This window comes from Barbatula barbatula, assembly GCF_947034865.1.
Source record: "Barbatula barbatula genome assembly, chromosome: 5".
Taxonomy (NCBI): Eukaryota; Metazoa; Chordata; class Actinopteri; order Cypriniformes; family Nemacheilidae; genus Barbatula; species Barbatula barbatula.
In genome coordinates, this window is record NC_136769.1 from 22,815,278 (window position 1) to 22,839,759 (window position 24,482).

The following is a 24,482-nucleotide window of genomic DNA, read 5'->3' on the forward strand; positions in this document are numbered from 1 at the left end:
GGTTAATCTAACTAGTGCGAAAAATGTGTGTAGGCATTCGCGTGTATTCCCCAAACAATAATGGCGGCCTCCATGCTGCATGTTTGTGCCGCCTGACATACTTACTATCATTTCTCCAGCAAAAAGTAGATTTACTGCACGACTAAAACTAGCGTATTATTTATATGCACACTACTTTAAACACACATACACACAGACAACGTGTATTAACAGCACTTTTAGATCAAAACAGTATGCGGTTGTTCGCAAGCACGTGGGGTTTCTTTGTAGCGCAACAGCAACCTCGGCTGGCCTGGCATGGTGTGCACGCAAAACTTTTCAGTTTTTCATCGTGTAAACGAACTCCAAGCCTTTCCTTCAAACTATGACAGCAAAGGCTGGAGGCTCTCTCTGAAGGCTGAACGTGCGCTCATGTCTGGAATGTAAAGCATTTATTTTGCCATGTTGCTCAAATTTATATAAGCGTTACATATACAGTATAATATCCGGGTGTAAACACACCACTTTCCAACTGCTACAGTCTTTATTTCTTACATCCGGTTTTGTGATCATCAATCGCCAAACATCAGTGATCCAACAGAGCAGAGGTCTCCTGAAGATTTCAGCTCCAACCCCAATCAGACCATCCAGGTGTTGAAAAAATTGGGTGCTGAAAGTGAACGAAATTGTTCTCTGTATCTTTTTCGGCCTTGTAATATTCTCAGACGTCACACACGTCTCAGTTTTTTAAAGTCATCCTCTGATTGGTTGAATTCTACAGGATTTCCAGGAGACGGGTGTGTCATTTTCTTTAAGGTCCCGTCTGGAACCAACACAAATCTACGCGATCGAGGAAGAAAGTTGCTGTGTTTACATCTGTGAAAATGATCTTGATCGAGTAAACTGTGCATCATTTCACTGCTAAAGTGTTTTTGCAAGCTTTTGAGACCTTTGTGAATGCACACCGATCTGTTACTGCGGAGACATTTTCGTGACCCTTGAAGTGGCTCTAAACGAAATGTGTTTGCAATCCAATGTTTCCCAGCCCCTCTGCCGTCCGTCTGAAGGTCTGGCCATGCAAGACTACTACTAAGGCTCATAAATATGAATTATGTTCTTCCAGTTGGGAAGTACTGAATGTACAGTAAACATTGGTGAGTGGATCCAGGTCAGCCTATTGAATTAAGTGCTACGTGACTGGACAGATCAGAGAAGTTACCAAACAATATCGGTATGCCCTATTTAACATTCATGACCTAAGCTTTCACCATGTTATGAAAATGGGTCGTGAAATACAACATCATTCATGTTAAATTGACTCACTTATCAATAGCTTATTTGATGTAGTTCAAAACTACAGCCCTTCAATCTCTGGTTCTGTGGTAAGAAAAGAGGAAAACATAAACCAGCAACAGCACACGGTGTGCTGAAAACCAATAAACAACCTGTTGCTTTCAAATCTTGATGTATCTGTAAAATCCTCTCAGATGCCTCTAAAACATGTGCAGCACCTCTTTAATTCACCACATCACATCACATCTCATCTCATTTGAATTGCATTCATCTAAGAGCACAGATGTGTGCCGAGAAAACTCATTGACTTAATCAGACTGAGACATTTCAGACGTCCACGCACAAACCCAAAATTCATCAAATAGAACATATAACCAGCAGAGACTCAGCGGCCGTATGAGTAAAAGGACTATCTACTAATAATGACCATCCAGAAAAGAAACATAATATTTTATACCCAGCTGTGCCAAAGCAACATACCCCAGAGAGAAGTACCCTCAGCCAGTTAGTGTTTGGGCTCTGTTCACTAAATTCAATCTGCTTGGCGGAGCCCTGAGAGAAAAACACAACTCAGCCAAATTAAATGGTAAAAACAAACAGAACAAAGAGTTCATATTGGACATGAAGTAAAATAAACAGAGGCTTTGTAGACATAAAAAAATGCACAAAGACAGATATTCATCACTGTATAAATCTAAACGTACCTTACTTTTTGTTTGGGTTTTGCTAATATTAACCAATAAAAAGGAAAAGACAAAGCTTGCCAGCTTTGACAACACAGATATGAGGTTTCAGTCAGTCAGCAACAATGTGTATTTCAGCTATATTTTCAAAACAAAATGCTTAAATTCTTTTGTTAAAAACACTTATTATACGTCTCAGTTGGATGCTTGATTCTGATCGGCCAGTCGCGACATTCCAAGGGTTGTCATTTTCAAACAACCGCTCAAAACTAACAACACACGGTAATCCAGCTGCAAATCATTTTGAGAGGTGCAGTTTAATATTACACAAACATTTATTATCAATGTCTTTTAATAACATATTTGACAATATATTTACAAATGATTAAACCGTTTCTTACTTAAAAACCGAAACTAAGCTTGCATTCGGTAACAAGCTGATAAAATAATTTCATTTCATGTCCAGTTTCTTTCTCTTCTCTTTCTTTAGACAACATAATGATATCAGGCTATGGCTCTTCACCTCACAATTTTTCACATCACATATCAGATCTGCTTTTATTATTTTATAACTATATGAGGTTTTCTTCAATAGATTATTTCAAGCGTGCTTTATTAGAAATGAGGATGGCTGCTGGAGTAGCAGTATGTGTGATAGGGTCAGGAATGAATATGTCAGAGGTACAGTAGTAAGATTGGATGACCTCGCGAGTCTACCATTCTTTGGCTTTAGGTGAATTGACGCCACTGAATTATATAAATCAAAACATTAACATGTCAAGATGTGCTGCGGCGATGTTGTGGCTCATTAATATTAATGTCACATTATTATAATCTGAAAGTTTAATAGCCTAAGGAATAATTGATCGGTGGAGAAGTTAATAAATGCCGAAGGCTTTATCTAAATGGTTAAACCACAAGTTCTAGAAACACTTGTATTGTTGTTTGCTTTAAAACCGGTATACTGTACGTCAACAACACCCCTGTAGTCCAGTAGTTATAAAACCATTTTTTACAACCCCAAAACCCTTTGCATCGTAAGACAGAGATGAAGATGGAATAGGCTTGACTTTTGTCACAGATGTCAGAATTTGAAGAGGATTCTCCCCTTTAGTGTTTCATTCTGATGTGCTATGAAATATTCTGCTAGTAGCAGAGAACGTGTCATTCAGTCAGCGAGGTGAAGGTGTGCAGTGGTCAACGGAGGACACTGCGGGTCTTTCTACCCATCCAAAAGCACGAGTGGAAGTGAGACTAAATGAAATGGCAGACTACTTTTGCATGCTCACCCTCACCGTGAGCCTGTACGGGTTTGTGCATTCGTCCTGTAATGAGATCAACGCGCTGAGTTCTGATTGGCTGCCGAGACAACGCCCGATTTCAAAGCCGCCTCTTGCCTGATTCTCAATCCACAAGCACTGTGCCAAGAGGGAGTGCAGAGGGGTACAACAGAATGCCAAAGAGAGATGCGTCACGTCTGGAGAGAGTCATGGGGCACAGCAGCTGGAAAAACTTTACTTGTGCTGAATGGTGTTTAGATATATAGTTCCAAGAGTAAAAACATCTCAAACTAACTGACCTCTCATTCATGTGCTTGATGATTCAGAATCAGAGGGGTTTTCTGAGGTCTCTTCACACAGGCATCAATTACGGACATACAGATTTGACTCATCCCTGGACTGACCCGTCTGCTGGCATGACGGGAATGAGTGGACGGTGATTTTGGCGTGATTTTAGGGTCCGTAGTTTAAACAGAAATTAAAGGGATGGTTGAAAGGAATGAAAATTCATTCATCATTTGTTCACCCTCATGTCATTCCAAAAATGAATAACTTTCTTTCTTCTGCATAACACAAAAAATAATGCTAAGCCAACAACATTAGACCCCATCGATTTCCATTCCAGAATATATTTGTATTTCTCAGAAAAAGAGTCATTTACCGGGTTTGAATGGCATGAGGTTGAAACCATCTCTTTAAATATTCCCATCCCAAGATGCCGCAAAGTCCAAATTTGTGGTTTGATGACTTCAGATGAACCAACATCTCCGATGTTGTCAGCTTTGAATCAACATAACTTGTATTGTATATTGTAAACATTATGAGCATTGGTTTTACAGTATCACCATTTCTGTTTAAATGCATACAGTATGACATTCGCCACTTGCAATGAAATGTACAATCATTTGCATTATCTTGGTAATGTACCTTTTTGAAAATGTTCTGTAATGCAGCAGTACATGTGTGTTTTGTGTATCGTGTGTATAGTGCAATTCACGTAAATGTGAACTGAATAAAGGAACGCTTTATGACGGTCCAAACTATTTGACTTTTTTACATTAAACATCAAATATTGAGCAGAATGCATATTTACTAGGACTGCTCTGTCAAAAATGAACTAGTAAGTAGTTCAAAAGCTGTCTTAAATTTGGATTTATTTCATATAAACCTGACTAATCTCATTTTGTCTAGGATAAAAAAATCTAGTTAAACCAACTTCATTTTATAGGTCGGTTAAATTGAATTAAAATTCAAGACTTAAAAATGCAAGGCATCTCTTGAAAGTCTCCAATGTGCTCTTCATTACAGCACTGGCAACCTATGATGTGTGACTAATATATAACATATCGCTGAGCCATATTTGAAGCTCTAATAACATGAGCGATACGGTGGAGGATTTTTCAACAAACAATGACCTACATTTGGGTCTGATTCTCAAACAAAACAATTGTACGGTACTCAAAAGAAGGTCTTACAACCTTTTTGATAAAGGCTGTTGATTTTCAGCTCTTGTCTCATTAATAGAAAAGAGGTCTCTGGACATACTTCATCCGCGTCTGCAATATTTCATCTTTTGTGGTCCATGAAAGAAAATCGCACGGGTTTGTGGCAATATGAGATGAGATTTATATTTGCCTGAACTAATCCTTTAGCAACCACGATCAAGAAACAGCTGCCTTGAGAATCTTTGAGTGACCTTGAAAATCTGTGAAGAAGCTCTATGATCTGTCTCGGGTCTCTGTCACACTGATCAGTCATCAGACTCCAAGAGTAGAGATCAATGAGTGTCAAGATAACAGCAGCAGTCACTAAAGCCCCCCTTGAGTCCTCCTGTGAAGAACACATGGCATCATCAATCCTCCTGACCTTACAAAACACACTATAGCTGCTTGCATCAGGTGCAGCGAATGGGATTTTGCAATTAACCTTTCGATCTGTCTGCGAGTATTTCAGCTAAGGAAACTCGACTTCTAAAGCCACGTTATATATGATGCTTATCTAATCCGGGACCATTGACCACGTTGAAATTCGTCATTTCTCACTCATGCTTCAGGTTTCAGTCAACATTTTGGCAGCGTAACAGTTTCTGGGGCGTTCACGAGGATTGTAGCTCGTATATTAACACTCTGAATGTACTCAGGCCTTCTCAGATGTCTGCAGCAGATGTAGCACAGTTTGCTCATGATGTGTCTTGTAACAGCACAGTGCTATGGGTTCAATGCTATTTTCACTTTTGTGTGTTACAGATACGGTTATGACCAAACCCAGCACGCAGATACGGTTTGTGATAAACAGCACAGGGTTCCAAAACTGAGGATTTGGTGAAGCTTTTTGTGAAATTTAAACATCATCAATTCCATTTCGAGCGCAGTCGTCATCATTCGGTTAAATTGGCATCTTTGAAACTTAAATGGATTATTCTTTCATCATGGATACACCGTCACGTCATTCAAAACCTGTTTGAATGTCTTTCTTCTGTAGAATGGAAAAGATCTTTTGAAGGACGTTCAGACCCTATTGACTGAAACTGCATGGACACAAATAAAATCTTCTTTTGTGATGCACTAAAGAAAGTCAGATACATATTCGGGTTGAATTAATGATGACAGAACGTTTATTTTTAGGTGAACTATCCCTGGATTGAATTTTAAATGTCCTCTCCATGGTAACAAATAATGTAAAGTGAGTAGAAATGCGATAATACAACCTTCATACTATCAGGTCGACAATATTAAAATAGTATTGTAGATGCAAAATGAAAAGTATAAAAGTACAGATTTGTATTCCACTTTTGGGGGAATTTATAAAATGGTAAGCTTTCACAAATGGTTTTATTGCTAACTCACGGTCCCCAACATAAAAGCCAATGGGCCGGACGCTGGCCGCTGACCGTCTGTTGTGAGGTTCGGCTTTTGATCATGAACAGTACAGGAAAGTGTGGCCTGCAGCTGCGAGAACAGGGACATCAATGAGGCAGGTGTTGAGCACTGAACTCAATCTTTATGATGTGAGATCCTGCAGGAGACACTGCATTTATTCACAGTGAAAAGAGGATGAAATGATTTCTCACTTTAAAGCAGCTGTTTTCACGATCATTAAATAAAATGAACAGACCATTAAAAAAACGTCAAGTGTGGATCTGTTGTTAGAAACAACAAAGTTTTTCATTAATATTCATATCTGTAGATCACCTTCTTTTCTCTCTTACTGAATTATAGCATGTTAAACGTTTACTTTGTTTTAGCTTTACTAACTCAGCTAATACTTTCATTTCTGTTGTGCCTGAGGGCCGAACTGACCCGTAGTGGGGAGAGTTCGTTTGCTTTCAATAATGACCGAGTGGGTTTTTTATCTTTTCAACATTTTTTGATTAAAAGAATCATGAAAGTGTCATTTTGCTCTATTAAAAAAATGAAGCAGCTTGAATATTGTGGCTGCCAAGGCTGAAGTTTACATTATAATTAACTCACTACTACTGAAGGTTTGGGAGGAAGGATAAACGATGACACTTTGCATAGTTGTGTGTGACACTCCATAACAACACTTGCTCGTCTTAAAACCGATATAAAAATAATTTACACTCATTCATCAAAGACAAACGTTTTTAAAGGCTTTTGGAGCCGGATGGATTGTGATGATTTGAGTCTGATGATGGTTAAATGTCAGGAAGGAGAGGGGCTTACGCACGCACGAGGGCACAGGTCAACCGCTTGACTGATTCAGATGACTCATCGCAGGAATCCATAATCCAGGTAATGTCCTAATCCGCCCCCATCCAATTCCATCCAGTTCTCATCTGGGAAATCACACAGCGTCCAGATTACACATACGGTAATCAGGATTAACGGATCACAGAATAACAAAATCGACTATGGTACTTTTTTTAGCTTGTGTTTGTGGAAATATAATCTTGTGAGCTCTGCCTGACGCATGTCACGCATAAAAAGCTAAAAGCTGATTGACGAAAACTATTTTTTGCTTGTTTCTATTTCTGAAATGTTGCATTGATTCGCAGATCATAGATTTTATCCAGACGTTCAGTAGGACATGCTAAACCATCTTCATTCAGGTGTCTTACTGTAAAAATTATTTGTTGTTCTGTTGGTTCAACTTAAAAAAAAATATTAATGCAATTTAAACATATTAGTTGAATCAACGAGTTTAGTCAACTCACTGAAATTCATTGAGTTAACTAATAACATACATAAAAAAATGAAGGCAACCATGTAACTTATTTTCTTTAAGTTGAACCAACAAATCATTTTTCATTATTTGTAAAAAAATGTATGCATTACATTACAATTTTAATATCTATTTTAGACACCTGAAAGTGCATATATGTAGATAAAACAACTTTGATCGTGCGGACGAGATCAGCTTTTGACCCTCTGTATTTCTCGATTTCATTCAGAATGAATTTCCCCAAAAACGGAGTGAAACAGAATAGTTACAAGAAAACATCACACACTTATGTGACTGTTTGTAACAAAGAAGCAAGGATATTAGGTTTTTGGATGATGCATTCACCAAAGAAGTGAAAAGAGTGTCTTAGCGTGTGATTCAGAGGGATTGGTGTGAAAAGAACAGACGTGACATTCAGGTTTTATAATTTAATGAGTTGTTCGGCTGAAGGGGGGTTTGCGAGTAGTTTTTCCTGGAATAGGATTGTTAAGTGGAGACTCAATGCGGCTTGAAGAGGTCACCATTGTGTCCGACACCCTCTCTGACTGTAGCTACACAGAAGCATGTGTTCGCTATAGACGGATCTTTGTCTGAGGCCGCAGCTGAAACAGTGGCATTTAAATTTACCCTTCACCACCGTGAAACATGCCCTTTTCATAAAGACCAGATACAGAAACACTGTCTGCCTTTCATTACCACATCATACATGAAAATTCAACGTTTTTACAGAGTTTGAAATAACACCTCACCATTGTAACCAATCCTACTGTATATAGTGAATTATTGCTGTGGAATCTTCATATTTTCCAAAAATGTTAAAAGATTGGTTACCCGGTTACCCTTCAAGTTCTTCTGCTACGTGTTTCTGTTTCCTGAAAAGTAGCAGAAAAACAAATTCTAAAACAATATGTAAAGGTGTATTTAAGCATAAAATAAAAGGTTAATATATATATATATATATATTATATTATTATTTTATTATAATAACAACAACGTTGTCACTATCGTCTTCAGTTACACATAATAAATTGCAATCCTGTAGTAAACTTGTACCAGACATAAATTAATAAATAAATAAAGTAAATCTAAAGCGCCGCACAGGTATCTTGAGATCTGAGAACAGCGTGTGGCTTTGCTGAGAGATCTTTGTAGAGAAGACACGTGACATTGCAAGCCTCTTTCCCCCAGGAGAAACCAAATATGATCAGTCCGACATGACTTGAAGGCAACATACTAAAACTGGATTTACAAAGCATTTTTTTCTCTACTTACTTTTATGACACAAAATAGCAGTACATTCAGAAAAGCAGAATAAACACAGTTTTTCTATCATTTCAGTGAAGCAGTGCTCTTTTCGTAGCCCTCGTGTAAAAACATGGTTCAACACACTAATGCATTATTAGCATCTTCAGCAAGAGAATGCTGCATTTCACAGACTTTCATCTGGCCTCTGTGCACAAGCTGAACATTGAAATAAAAACATCCATGTAACACAGCAAGACACAGCGACAGCGACAAGCCCACTGGAGCATTTAGACGTGAAAACGCAGAAAGGTCCACGTTTACATAAAGTGTCCCAAATATTGCACTGCTCTAAATAAACACAAACCTACAATGTCAACAAGACATATAAATAGATCAACCACAAAAGAAATCAGCAAAGTAAATGGAGAAATCTCACTGTAACATCTGCGGGTCACATTTCATCCCCCACATTTTAGATTATAGTCATTATTGTAATAAAATGATTACTCATTTAAATCAACTTAGATTGAATACAAAAAATAACATAAATACTGCTGCTTTGATTTGTACAGTAAATACTTTATAACTGAAATAATTGATCATTTGTCACATTAGAATAGAGAATGGGATTTATTTTGAATTATGGTATTAATGACAATGGCTAAGGGGAGTAATGCTAAAACATTTAGCTAAAAAAGCCTTCAGTGTTTGTTTTGCAAATTACAGTTTTCTATTTCTTCCATTTGATTGTGGGATCAAATATGACCCTGGCGTGTTCCTGTCAGATTCCCCCACAAGCAGCATCAGTCTCAGAGATCACATAAATCAAACATCCTGTCATCATTCTCTCAATGAGAGCAAGAGCCGTCGACATCATTAGTGCCTATCAATATTTCTTTCTCATCTCCTTAAAAAAATAGTCTCGCTCATTTTCCTAGTGCTTTGTGCAAGGGTCTAAAAGGTTTACAAAAAACGTGTGAAGACGTTATTTACAAAAGTACAACTCATTGAGTTCTCACTGTTAATGTGTGCCTACACTTCGTACTCCGAATAAAATCAAACATGGTTTCCATCAAGCTTCATAAGGTGAATCCCTTCAGCTAGATCCTTCTGTCCCATCGTCTCTCCAGCTCCTGAGGGCTTCTGGGAGCTGTAAGCCAGTGCTTGACACCTTTGCGTTTAACATTCTGGATGGCGAATCTGCTAGAGACAGTAGATGCTTATAGCAGTATTAAAGTAGACTTAAAAAATGTGAAATAATCTTTGATCGAACACAGACAAACACATTCGGTCCAAATGTCTCTGTGAATGTCACAGACTGGCACATTCATGTGTTTCATAAGATCAGGATGTAGTGCTTAAAATGCGGAAAAGCAGTGGTTACAAGGACCCATAACCCATACACGACATGACAAAAACTCAATGTTAGAGTTAAAAAAATCCATCTCTACTTTAGAGCGTATAAATAGCCACGTGTGTGTAGAGAGGTGTTTTTGAAGGACGCGACACAGAAAAAAGCATATCTACTAACAACTAGAGCGTTTCACACAGAGTTGCAAATACTACATTATGACCTTGTTTGTGCTGACTGACATTTTTAATAATCACAATCATTTTATTTATTGTGCCTCAACAATCTCAACAAATATGAAGCGGAATAAAGGATGAAATAATCTGTTGTGTCCACAGTGGTTCTTTTCATTGCTTTTGTCTTTCTGTAAGGTTCCCAGAGTGATATTGGGACGTGGGTTACCTCTTTAACCATTATCCTTGTTTTCAGATCTATAGATGTGTCTTTAGGAATCAAACAGACGATCTTCACAAATCTCCAGAGCTGCTTTTGTGGCACCGCCAAATACCTCCACGTTGGCATCGACCCATGGCACCACATTGCCAGGCATATAGGCGGAGCAGTTGGCCATAGCAGAGATGTCTATTGGACGCAGAACTCTGTCCCACATGTTAAAGTGGCTTAACTCTCCTACGAAAGCCTGTGTGGCATCGAATCTCCCACCTACGGTGTCCTGATGAGAAACAACAACACATCAATAAACACCACGTTTGGCTCTCAACTTCTCCCCAACTTGGATTGATAAACAACCAAATACTACAAAACTGCCTTGCGGGTCATTTTTAATGTTCAGGTTAAAGCTTATCTTAAACAGAATAGAATGATTTTTGTTATAATAACATCATTACCTAATGTCTCTGTAATGACTATAAAATAGTCTCTGTGTGCACCAGAACCTATTGATGCGCCGTTTGTGAATATGGCTAAAAAGCATTGGGGTTACAGATTTTCATGCACTATTAGTCTTTATAAATACACTCTATTATCAGAGTATTATCTGACCTCTCATCAACTCTCATGTGCATCTTATGTAATATCCCCGAGGAATTATCAGGTCCCTGAGCTCTCAGCGCCTGCATACTGAGATGCTGAGAGGTGACGTCTTCCTATCATCGCGTGTGAAGACTTATTATTATCATCTTCCTCGAGAGAGGCCTCTCTCTCTTTCGTGCACTGACCTGTTCTTGGCCCAGTATAATGACTCCTCCAGGCTTAATTGGGTGCCAAGGGGCCAAGTTCTCTCCGGTCCCTAGTCGCTCTCCATCCTGATACGCCTCCCAGAAGCCATCTCTGGTTGTCCAGGTGATGCAGATGTGATGCCATCGGCCGTCACTCACTGAGAGAGGCAGCTGAGCTACCTGCAGCAGAGAAGTCAGAATCATTGACCTTTATTCGTGTGGAAACACAAGTGTTGTGTGCTTAAGCTTTGGATTTGACATATATCATTCGAAATACATTTTTGACTCTCGCTTGCATATGAGTTATTCAGTGCAGAACCATGCCAGTTTCCGTCATAATTTCCCTGAAGACGCGATCCTGAAGCGTCTCATGTACTCACTGGAGGAATCCATCAAACATCAGACCTATAACTAGATTTCCTGAAGGAAATGTAAAGGGTGGTGAACTTGAAGTGCTTATGCTGAAGTTGACATCATGAGGATGGGGTGTTTTAAGGGGATGCTGGACATTGTTTTGCAGGTGCTTAAAGTGTGTTTGGTGTATTGATGTGCAGTTGCTAAAGCCCTTCAATGGAGTTCTGAGTGGTTTCTTCAAAGATCTCACAGATGACATCTCTTTAATATCTTAATTATCAATTAAATGAAATGGAGAGCAAATAGAAACATATGCTAAGTCTCCTGTGATATTTCTGCTGAGAAAAAAGAGTGTCCCCATTAGTGTTTCAGAAGAGATTGTCAACAATGTGTCAAACTGAGCTCAGATTTGTCAAGTCTACAATCAAAAGTCAATATTATGGAAAATCTCAAAATAAACTCAAACATTTATTATCAAATTTTACAATCTACATTCGTTTTACACCTCGATACTCTTCATCTGCTTTAACCCCTGCAAATGTCCCATTGGGATGAATAAAGTAACTGACAATTGACCCTTCAGATTGGTGATCTGACCAATCATAGTGCCAATATAATGTGCCCCGTGACTGAATGCCATTTTAAAAAAATCATTCTAAATGAAGGAGATATCACAACTATACCAATACAGATACGAGACACTGTTGCAATCATTAACGTATGAATATCAGACTGAAGTGTTTGGGTTGTGGTGTTTTAAGGTGGAACATAATACTTATTGAAACATTAGTTACATATTACAAGTATGAGCAAGCTGACAGATATGCTTTGCGTCCCTGTGCAGTTGCAGGGACATTTTAAAGGAAAGACGTTTTCAACAGCTGTTCTGTGTTTGTTGCATTTAACACAAATAAAGATGAAGACACTGCTGGACTGTTATTCTTTTCTGTACTGAACTAATATTGAAAAGTTTACTTCGGTTTTCGCGAAGAAGGTTCCCAACCAACCACAACTCTGCCCGAAATTACTCTCTCTCTAAAATTGTCATTATTACAAATTTTGGAGTAAATATAAAAACCTAATACACCACATTTAGGTTAGCTACACATCTATTTGTGTGACAGGAGTAGCCTTGTGCACTGTGTGAGTTTAGAATTATCATAACATTTTCGTCTGCTGGTGTGGACCAAATATAGGTATCATTTTTGTTACAGTTATCTCAAATCCTGAAGGTATCCCTTGAATGCATATTGCACACCTTTCTATCTGTAATCATCCAGTCATTTTTCCAGAAATTCTTTATTTTCCCAGGGAGTGCACACATTTACACTGGGAGCACATGGCTGATACCGAAAGCTTGTCGGACATAGTAACAGGAACAAAGGGGGTCGAGGTTTTGCGAAGGATCAATTGTCTGATTTGTCTCTATTTGAACAATTCCAAATCAATATTAGAAGAAACACCTGAGACTACGCTGAACTGAAATATAACTTGGCAATAACATTTTTCCTTTGGCATGCTGGCCCATAGGTTCTGTAGCTAAAACATATATTAATGACACAAGCTGATGGGGCGAAATGTAACATTTTGCTGGGGGGTTGTTCATACCCTCAAGTATGAAACATTTAAAAACCCCAGGGTTTGAGCAGTAATCTTCATGTATCAGTCAGAAAAGTTAGGCAAGTGTCTCAATGAATCATGGAAACATGAACTACTGTCTATTTAAAGTTGAATTTCATGTTCTATGTACTTTAAAATAATTAATGTTTAATCCCAAAGGCAGACTTGTCTTGTCTTGGGTGAACATTTGAGTTTGATAGCTGTTTACCGTCGAGACAAGATACAGTTTGTAACTTTTGTGCCGTAAAATATCCAAAAAACACTTGGCCAGTGTTATATATTTTGTATTTAATATATATTAAGTATTGAAATGTTTCCAACTATTTGTAAATCTTGAGAATTTTTTTATTTTGATTGACAGTTGCCTGTCAATGGCGTCATATCCGTGTGATAGGTGCCTCACATGATTCAACTTAGTCTCGTGGACAAATGTGAAAGTATTAGTTTGTAGCGTCTATCAAGCAACTATCTTGTTTTGTGCAGTCAACAATTAAATTTTTACTAGACAGAGAAGCTGACTCCCGGATAATCGAGAATGGGCAGAGGCAAGACGCGGTCGGAGCTGAGACACCTGGTTGCTGAAACCACTTGTCACTCAAGTGGCCACGCACCTAATGTGCAGAATTTTTAGGCTTAATATAATCTAATGGGGGGAGTATCCCCTCACAGTTGTCATGAAGGGCAAAATGACCTATATAGACCAAAATTATTTTTGTTCCAAGCTGCAAACATGTAAGTTGGCCATTGTAACATGGGGCTCAATGAGATTCTGCTCTTTTTTTGGAGCCAGCCATTAGCAGAAAGTCGATGAATTGCAGTTTTAGTCACTTCAGTGTTGGTTTTACGAAAGAGACCAGAAGATTGCCCCTTGGTCATAATGCAACAGCGTTGTTGTTTAGAAACATATCTGAGCATTTGAACATATAGAATGTGTGCACTTTTGCTGCAGATTACACAAACTGCGCCTTTAACTGAGGCAGTATGCACAAAGTATAAAAATACAGAAGTAAAAACAAATGCGCACAGGTGTGCTGTATTCACTGGAGTGGGAAAAAAGCACTGACGACACACTCGACAGGTAATCAGGTTCAGCATGGCAGCATCTCTATCACTTGTTCTTTCCTGTCTGACGCACACACACACACCCTACCTGTATAATGCATGCTGTGCTGCAGGGCAGGATGCCTCTCTTAATAAGCGAGATGCCAAACTGACACATCCTGAGTGAGGTATCAGGGGAATATCAGGCCAGCGGAGTTCATTCATTCACTCCTATTCTTCATCTCCCTCAGGTAACACTTGACAAGAGCAAGAGATGGTGATACCGCGTGATCTCTTCTGCAAAGATCCAGAGCTACAGCGTGCATCGCTTACTGAGACATGCTAACCTCATTTACTGAGATATTGGAAACAAATTTTCCCCAAAGAAAAGTGGCTTAGTTTCATTTTCATATATTTAGAATGATTAAGACATATTTAATTCATTAATGTGTGCTTGCTTTCATGATAAACTTGGATATCACTGAGGTCTCCGAGTGCAAAAACAGTAAATATCCAATATTCTGTTTTATTGAAGGTGTATCCATTCTTAGCAGTGTTAATCAGAGTATCATTTTGAGTGTTCCTACAGTTGAATTTAAGGACTGTTGGTAAAAAAGTTGAAGAAAGACAGTCTGTCAATGCTTTACATTTTTTTATCTTAATGTTGTATTTCATACGTACTGTATACTGTACATGCACGACGCATAAAAATTTGAAAAATGTATTCGTAAAAAATGTTGCAGTAGCACAGTTCCCAAAGCGTTATGCTAATGCTTATGGTTGCTAAGGTGTTTTGGGTGGTTGCTAGGATGTAATTACTGGCCCAGGTCGAAAGAGCCCACCCTCAAATCTCTAATGCTGTGTTCATCGTAAAAACACATATTCGACTTGGTTTTCAATTACTGCAAGTGTTGAAATCTTATCCGTTTATTCGGTGGGTATACATCAATATCAGTCGCCACAGTAATGATGTAAGCGTAGGCAAACAGCACTGGGAGAACATCTGAGAGAAGCTGTCAGTGTGTAAAGACGCATTGGAAACAGAATATTTTGCTTCTGTTTATGTCCTCATGACATCTTGCCGTGTTGCTTATTAGGTCTACAAGAGATAGTACACATTTATGCACATGCTTTGTGTGCAACAAACTATTCCAGACAACTAGGAATTCTGTAATTCTTTTTACACATCCTACTTGGAAATATTTCCCATAAACAACATATAATTTCAACAATAAAGCCTACTCTGTTAGTTTAATTACTAAAATCAAGCCAAAATATGGCTTGGAACTCCTATTGTGGCATGATGTGTGATTGAATAGAGTCCCCTAGGTCCCATAAATTCTTACCTCAGACAATGGGCCCTATTTCTAAGCACATGATTAAAAGCTCACGGCGCAGGTGCGCTCAGCGGGTGTCAAAATGCACTTTTGCTAGTTTAACGGCGGGAAAACGGTCGGTGCACCTGGGCGCATGGTCTAAACGGGTTGTCTCAATTCTCTTAATAAGTAATGGGTGTTTTTTTGGGCGTAAAGTGCAATAAACCAATCAGAGTGTCATCTCTCATTCCCTTTTAGAGCCAAAAAATTAGCTCGTGTCATGACCGATTCGCTATTTACACGGCAAAACAGACACTTCAAAGAAAGGAAACGCGTCCGCTTGTGCAAGAGGTTAAAGCGCGCAAGCAGACCATCTACAGGACAAGCCGGATTCTTATCTTTATGTCCACAATAATAATATTTTACATTGTAATTCATTTTTAGAAATATTTGGCATTATTGTGTGCTTCTGCGCATCCCTTTGTGTGTAATAAGCAGAATGTTCGAGCACTGTGCACCTGCCTGGGCGCATATTCCTAAAGCACTCTAAAATAACTAAAGTGTCATGAACTGTGGAGGGTGGACGTGGTGGAAGAACCCAAGTGCAGGCAGACATGGGGATGACGGGGTTAACAATAATTTATTATATGATAAAACAGAAACAAAAACCCACGAGGGGGTAAAACAAGACAGGATAAAAAAATAGTTACAAACAGGACACGGACTAACTAACCTAGGAACATAAACACTAAGGACAAGACTAAACTAACTCACCAAAAACACGAGGTAACAAGAACTAGACACGATGCAAGACTTAACCAGGCTTTCAAGGACAACAGCATTAACGTACAAGGTACAAAATACAATGAACGAGCACAGGACAATGAACACGAGGATGCTTTAAAGGGAGACAGACAAAGGATAATAAACAAGGGTCAGGTGCGGGTACTGAAACACTCAGGGAAGGTTAACGAGACAAAAGGGCGGGAACACTGACGAGACACGAGAAAGCACATGGCAAGTCAGAATCAAAACAAAGCCATGTCTTTCTCACACAAAACCTAAGGCTATGCCATGACTCCGCTGCAAGACCAAGAATAAACATGACATGATAGCGGAATCATGACATAAAGAAATATTTTTTCAGTATTTCTTAAAATAGCAACGCGCAAACAATGTGCCTGAGCACACTTCTTTTTTAGACCAACACGCCTGGGTGCGCAAATGCATTTGCTATTTAAACAATGCGGCACAGGATGGGAAAATGAGATCTGTGTCGGGCTGAAACTAACTAAAACACTTTGCCGGGTGTACGATAGGGCCCTTATTTCTAAACATGGCATAATTTACTAAAAGTGACTGTCATATTGATTTGATATGAGAGTTAATAGAGATGCTTGGACCAAGTCGGTAAATCATCCTGAAAATACCTGAGAAGGCTTGAAGAACCGCGAGAGAAAGATGGCATTAAGACAGGAGGATGGCATTTTCTAGTTATACGCAAAGATATACTACATATAACTAGATGCTGCATTCAAGCTTCCAGGCATGTGGACGTGTCCGCCATCATGGAACGGTCCACTAACGTCACTCACAGTTTACTAAAATGCCTCAGCACATACCGATAACGGGATAATGAAATGCGAAAATGGGATAACCTTTCGTTGATGTCATGTGTTAGTGTAGCAGACATAATGTTTGAGTTTACACAGCAATAAATACGTTTTCAGAATCATACACCGTCAGCTTGCTCTTGAGTGTTAATGGACCGGCTTGCACCATTTTAAGATGGCGGACGACCTATGTACTGTATAGCGGCCCATAGAAACAGATGCTAATGCAGCATCTACTTTTTATATCTAGGGTTATATGTGTGTTATGGTACTTCTTCTGCGGAGCATAATTGGAGTTTGTGTGCAGCAGCATTTAACTGTACTTCGCTGACAAACCCCATATCGCCTGCAGCCCTATTAGATGGCATGACCAAACAGATTCCACAAACAAGTAGTTAAGCATTTTGTTGTGAAACAGTAAGGCTGTATTTTACAAATCAGTTTGATCTCTTTCCCAGTAAACAAGGTTGCTTTGGATCCACAGTTCATTAATGACGTACCTTATCATTGACAAGCAGCTCGATGGGGTTGTTTCCCCACTCTATCAGCACGATCTCATTGGCCTGTCCCGGGACACCATAAGAAAAGGGAGTTCCGATTCCAGGAGTGGCGCTGGACTTGAGCCACATACACACGGTGAAGGCGTACATCTCTGGCAGACTCTTCTTTATGCGGCCATACAGATAGTTGGTGCGCAAGGGTAGAGACACCTTGAAGTCCTCTGGTGATTTAAATGCGCTGTTGCCTTTGAAAAGATGCAAGAGAGAGAAGCTTGAGTTTGAAGGCCAGCAAGACACAGTGCTGACGTTAATTTAATTTCATCTAATTTAATTTGAGTAAAGCTTTCAGGTCCAATTAATGAAATGAGAGACACACACAAGCTGTTCATGTTCTAATATGAAACGATGTGCCGGGCTCTGTAAGGTGAAATGATGATGTGGCTGTTGGCGACACATTGGTGTTAATCGTTCGCTGATCTTTGCGAACGTGGCTTATTTTCTGCTCGAGCTGCCCTAAATTCTGAATAGAGCAGGATGAGCGTGTCCATCCAATGCTGACAGATGGGGACTGTTTAAATCCCACATCCAAAAAGGCCGAAGGGAGGATGGAAGGCAAACAAACGACTGTAAATAGCCAGTTTATTCGCATGCAGCAATTTTCTCATCAGCTAAAGTCGCCACAGCCAACAAATCCTGCAGTGCTTGTTAAATCTTACATATTTTTTAAGATAAAAAAACAGTTGAACTGTGTTGACACTGGAGACCAACAGGTGAAAAACGAATGCTTGCAAACTGGTGAGGTCCTACATCAGTAAGCAAAAGTAATAAATTCTATCTCATTTGACATGGCTTTGAAGAACTAGTCCAATAATTCATCAGTAAGAATGTGGTCAATTCGGTCTTATTTGACATGACTAAGAAACACGAGGACAAGACTTAAAGGACTGATTAAATAAATCATCCGTACTTTTCTCCAGCTCTGTGATCCTCTCCAGCAGTGAATTGAGGGTGTTGTCTGTACGTTGCCGGTGAGCGGCCGTCTCGTTGTACAGCTGGCTCTTTTCTTCCTCTAGTTCGGCCACTCTGGTCAACAGTTGGCTCTCCAGGTCACCCAGGCGACGTCTCAGCAGGTCTTTCAGATCGTTGGGAAGTGGTCCTCCGGATGTGTTGGGACGCAGCTGCTGCTGCGTGACAAAAGGTGGTAAAACTTTAATCTGCTTCAACCTGGTAATGACTCAAGCTGTTACAGTTAATACATCAGAGCAGGGATCCCCATTGCAGGGATGAGCAATGGAAGCGCAGGGGGTTCGGGAGTTGTGACAGAAATGTCAATGTTGAATTAATTCTGAATGCTTTAGGGGAGTAGGCTTTGGTGGTTGCAGCCGACAAGTTAAGTGGATCTGTGCACAGTATGCGGGATTATTGGAAACGTTAATAATTATATTAATTATAATTGGATATTATTTACAGGTGTAGTTCTGTCTTTCATTATACAGAAGAAAACCAATCACGTTTTGTGGTTACACACTTAAAAGGTGCTTAAAAGGTTTTTCATAGTGATGTCTTTGAAGAAACATTTTTGGTTCCACAAAGATCCAGTCAATCAAAGGATATTTGCAGAACCATCTCTTTCTTACCCTTTTATAATCTGAAGAACCTTTTTCTTCACAAAGAACACTTTGTGTGTATACTATATAAACTATGCCGATCTTGAATTAACCCCCAAAAAGAGGTGATTTGCTTGTGTAGCTTTTCCAAAGCAGCCTTTTTTCAATTCATTTTGAGCAAATATTGTGGAAATAAGTATGTGTCAATTTCAGCAATTATGCTAACATCTCATTTGCTTTTACTGTTTAGTTCAATGTAAATGTTGCTATATTATTCACCATTGATACCCATACTGTATTTTGAATTCTGGATTTACCATGAGGAACCATTTTATGGGGTGGCGTTTGTAAAGCGGCTCCCTCTGAAAATAACAGCAACATTTTGTCACATTTAGCTTCAAACAATGTTTAAAAAACTGGTATGAATTTTTGAGGGTCACTTTTTAGCACATTTAGAACAATATTTGTCAACTTAGAGATATTTTAAATAGTTAAATCTAAACATTAAATGTTACACCTAAATGTTAAATCTAAATCTAAATGTTAAATTTAAATATAAATCTAAATATTAAATCTAAATGTTAAATCTAAATCTAAATCTAAATGTTAAATCTAAATATTAAATCTTAATCTAAATCTAAATGTTAAATCTAAATCTAAATCTAAATGTTAAATCTAAATGTTAAATCTAAATCTAAATCTAAATGTTAAATCTAAATGTTAAATCTAAATCTAAATCTAAATGTTAAATCTAAATATTAAATCTAAATCTAAATCTAAATGTTGAATCTAAATGTTTCGGGTGAAACTAAATATTTAGCTAATATGCAAATTCAAAATGCCGGTAACCGGAAATACCAAAATAAAAGCTCGAGGAGGTCAGTGTGTGTTTATAGTGTCAAATAATGAATAAAAAAAACATCTCATCCGGGGAAATGGACTCTTGGACATGGATTATCGTGATAATAACTACCTAAATAATAAACACGTTTGGAGAAACTGTATTTAAAGAGTACTTTGAGTTTTTAGTGTCACTTTTATGAAGGGGGCGAGACTTATGACCTGTAGCCACTATAGCCAGCCACGAGGGGCTCACTTTGACTGATCTGTCATGTTCGCTTGCATGAAGGCCAGCAAGAGCCTGTCCCCGCCCGTCCCTGACCAGGTCGCGCTGCGAAAATGTCCAACGAATCGGCGATAGCCGAGAACATCGGCAGAGCCGTCCTGGCGGCTATTCAAACTTTTTCAACAGCCGCCAGGACGGCTCTGCCGATGTTCTCGGCTAACGCCGATTCGTTGGACATTTTCGCAGCGCGACCTGGTCAGGGGCGGGCGGGGACAGGCTCTTGCTGGCCTTATTATTTAGGTAGTTATTATCACGATAATCCATGTCCAAGAGTCCATTTCCCCGGATGAGATGTTTTTTTTATTCATTATTTGACACTATAAACACACACTGACCTCCTCGAGCTTTTATTTTGGTATTTCCGGTTACCGGCATTTTGAATTTGCATATTAGCTAAATATTTAGTTTCACCCGAAACATTTAGATTCAACATTTAGATTTAGATTTAGATTTAATATTTAGATTTAACATTTAGATTTAGATTTAGATTTAACATTTAGATTTAACATTTAGATTTAGATTTAGATTTAACATTTAGATTTAACATTTAGATTTAGATTTAGATTTAACATTTAGATTTAGATTAAGATTTAATATTTAGATTTAACATTTAGATTTAGATTTAGATTTAACATTTAGATTTAATATTTAGATTTATATTTAAATTTAACATTTAGATTTAGATTTAACATTTAGGTGTAACATTTAATGTTTAGATTTAACTATTTAAAATATCTCTAAGTTGACAAATATTGTTCTAAATGTGCTAAAAAGTGACCCTCAAAAATTCATACCAGTTTTTTAAACATTGTTTGAAGCTAAATGTGACAAAATGTTGCTGTTATTTTCAGAGGGAGCCGCTTTACAAACGGCACCCCATACCATTTGGGGGTCTCTGGCCACTGAAAACCCATAGTGTTTGACCACGAATAACTACTATTTATTATAGAATATTATTATCTTTACACTCATCAACATGAACTCTGGTATTAAGCATGGTTTTATTATTGAAGTTTTTTAGCAGTTTATTACCATAGTTCTGCAACAAAATACTTATTGGTTAAACTATTAAATTGGCTATTACAATTACAATTGTTTTACAATCCAAACTGTTGTTAGTGTAGAAAATACGCATAAGCCACTAGTTACAAAAGTAGCTAGTTTTCGTATAAAAGTTAAAGTAGTAGCTATATTCAAAAAGTTAGCATCCCTCACATGACAGGTCATTCAAGCATCACTCACTCATAACCAGCCAAGAGCAAATCTCACAGATCATTTGCTCACTTCATAGCCTATTTATACATCATCACCAGCCGGGGAACGCTATTAGATGATGAAGTATCTCCAAACTCTCACCTCCAGGTTCTCCAGTCGGTCTTTCAGGCTCTGCATGGTCTTGCCCAGTTGCTCGACGGTCTCCGCTGGGTCTCGTGGCAGATCGCCCATCGTGTTTTTACCAACCTCCTTCCGGCGCGCGCTGCCTCGCGACCTGGCGTCCGCCTCGCAGCGCGCGAGTTTAGAGTTGAGCTCTTTGATGGTGCCCTGCTGACTGACGATAGTCTCCCTTTGCTGGAGGATGGTCTCTCGCAGCTGAATGATGGTGCTCCGCAACTCCTCCTCCTGCGGGCTGGTGCTTTGGACCCTGTTCGTGGTTTCCACCGGGCAGCTGATGTCGGTGCCGGCGGGCACGGCCGTGCACACGAAGCGGCTTCCTTTCGCGCCGCTCGCGCGATCCACTTTCCCGCTCCAAGACGCGTGTAGAAGCAGCAGCGGCACGAGAAGAGCGAGCATAACGGCCGTTTCTGTTTCAAACACGCATAAAACTTCCTGACTTCGGTGAGTATGGACTTAAAAGTCGCTCAAAGTCGTACGAATGAATCTAGACGGGGAGATGTCGAACAGCGCGTGCGAATATATTTGTATCAGAAACAACGACGGTCCATTTGCCAAAACGACGTAAAGGTCGGTCAAAATCAAGTAAACGAAGAGGTTTTATTTCGCCTGTAAATCCAAAGAGTTCTTGCCGTCAAATGCAGAGTGTGACGCGGTATGTTATTAAATATAGACAAAAACTGTTGCAGCCCCTCTCACAGGCGTGTCAAACGCGAACAACTCCGTGGCAGTATCACAAAAACATCACCGCGATACAAGTTGAAGTCCAAACAGAAAGAAATGAGCTGAAATTGGTTTAAATATCCAAATGTTTCTGGCTTCGAGGACCGAGTGTGAGCGCTTCAACTCTCTTCACACAGTCAGTCAGTCAGTCAGTGGTGCTGAACGGACAGCGGCGCGTTAACGGCTTCATATAGGGACTGTGCGCGCGCACATTTAGTTGATCTCTGCTTGCGTCACTTACTCGCGCATGATGCCGGTCACGATTGTAAATCACACTGTGTGTTTGTTTTTTTAGTTTTTGGACGTCGGTAAATGTCGTGATGGATAAACAGATGCTGCGTTAATAACCCTCTAATAACTGCATATATCAAACTGACTTACCTTGGGATGCTATGATAGTATGTGTAATAATAAAGCATACATAAGAGACTTCAATTGATACGGTGTCTCCTAAAGGTACTTTTGGGGCCACTGTATATAAAATATATTTTAAAGACATGACTGCTTGACAATATGGGGTTTTATTGGCAGGCTAAGGATGCTTTTCAAAAGTCTGCTGGTACTGCATGTCTTTTTGGCAGCTCGATAGACAAAGCACTAGACTTCACATCCAAGCCAGGCTTGCAGTAAACTTTAAGCTGGGTTTTAGGTCACAGCTTGTTGATGTGTGACCACAGTCTTCAGCCTGGCACCGGTGGCGGAGTTAGAGTTAATGGTCTGTTGTCTGGCAGTAATACAGAGTGGGGCGGCTTGGGTCACGGGTTTGGTGACAGTTTCCATGTTCGTTTGGACACACACAGCAGGAAGCTGACACTCTTGTGCCTCCACACCTACAGAAAAACACATCTCATGTCCTCTCCTTCTCACTCCCTTTTCATTTCCTTTTTTTCTGAGCAAGCTGGCTTCAGTAAGCCTCAGCAAAGATCATTCTCCTTTTAGGTTGTGTGATGACTGTATTATAGACAGAGGCTGGTAAATGGATACCTACACAACAGAATTTGCCAGCTGCAAAATTTCCACTGCAATAGCTATAAATTAGTGTTTTTAAAGCAAAAAGTTCATCTGAAAGAAGAAAACATACTACAGTTTGTCGCTGTAAACCTGGATGATTTTCTACTTTGTGGAACATGAGAAGCACATGTTTACACTGCCCTTTTCCATATAGTGTCAGTGAACGGCGAATAGGGCTTCCAAAACTTACAGAATTGACATTATAATCACAATGAAATATTTATGCCACCCATGTGTTATGAAATCATAGAGCTTTGCATGAGGGACTGAAATGTTTAATTGCTGTAGCTGTAAAATCTTATGCTTTTTCATATATGAACATAATTATATGAAACCTGAATTTATTGTTTTTTACTGGTATATTGCCAGCAAATTTCCTTTAACGGATCATGTGAGTGAAACCTTTGCGGTTAATCAGTACTGCCATTTTACCAGTAAACAAATATTACCAGTTAATTACCAGTAAATTACCAGTATGGAGCAATGACGTGGCTTTCATCTTTCTCTGCGATTTGATTAGATGTATAAAAACAGCCATTGCATTTTTAAAGGGAACTGCAGTTGACTGAGAGTTGAAGGGAGGAGCTAACGGATGCTTTGCCCAAACCATCTATGTCATTTAAGATTGACAGTAATCACATTTACATTAAATAACATTTATTCATTTGGCAGTTGCTTTTATCCAAAGTGATATAAACATACTTAACAGTACCGTTAATTTACAAGGCCATGCTTCTAGGAGGATTAAAGCTGGAGTAGGCAAGGGAAAGAATGAACAAGAAGATTATTTCTTTTTTAGACATTAGTCAAATAAATGTGGAACAGGTATGTTTTCAGCTGTTTTCTTTAAAGTTGTGAAGAATGCTGCAGTTCTCTTGACCGCTTCATCTCTTTACGATATTGCAGTGCATCGCAAATCTTTGATATCTGTCACAACTTTTAATACTTGCTTTCTTTAAATGAAACAAAAGTACTTCCATAGCCCTAC

General features: G+C 39.0%; 1 protein-coding gene across 1 annotated transcript; it reads right to left on the reverse strand.

Moving 5' to 3' along the window:
- Positions 1 to 8,679: 8,679 nt before the first annotated feature.
- On the reverse strand, positions 8,680 to 22,643 carry nptx2a (neuronal pentraxin 2a). The gene is made up of 5 exons (XM_079455614.1): positions 21,725 to 22,643; positions 18,603 to 18,819; positions 17,636 to 17,880; positions 11,192 to 11,371; positions 8,680 to 10,686 (listed from the first exon to the last, which is right to left on the reverse strand). The coding sequence occupies exons 1-5, from the start codon at positions 22,157 to 22,159 to the stop codon at positions 10,459 to 10,461; spliced, it is 1,305 nt and encodes a 434-aa protein (XP_079311740.1). The 5' UTR covers positions 22,160 to 22,643; the 3' UTR covers positions 8,680 to 10,458.
- Between the last annotated feature and the right edge of the window lie 1,839 nt (positions 22,644 to 24,482).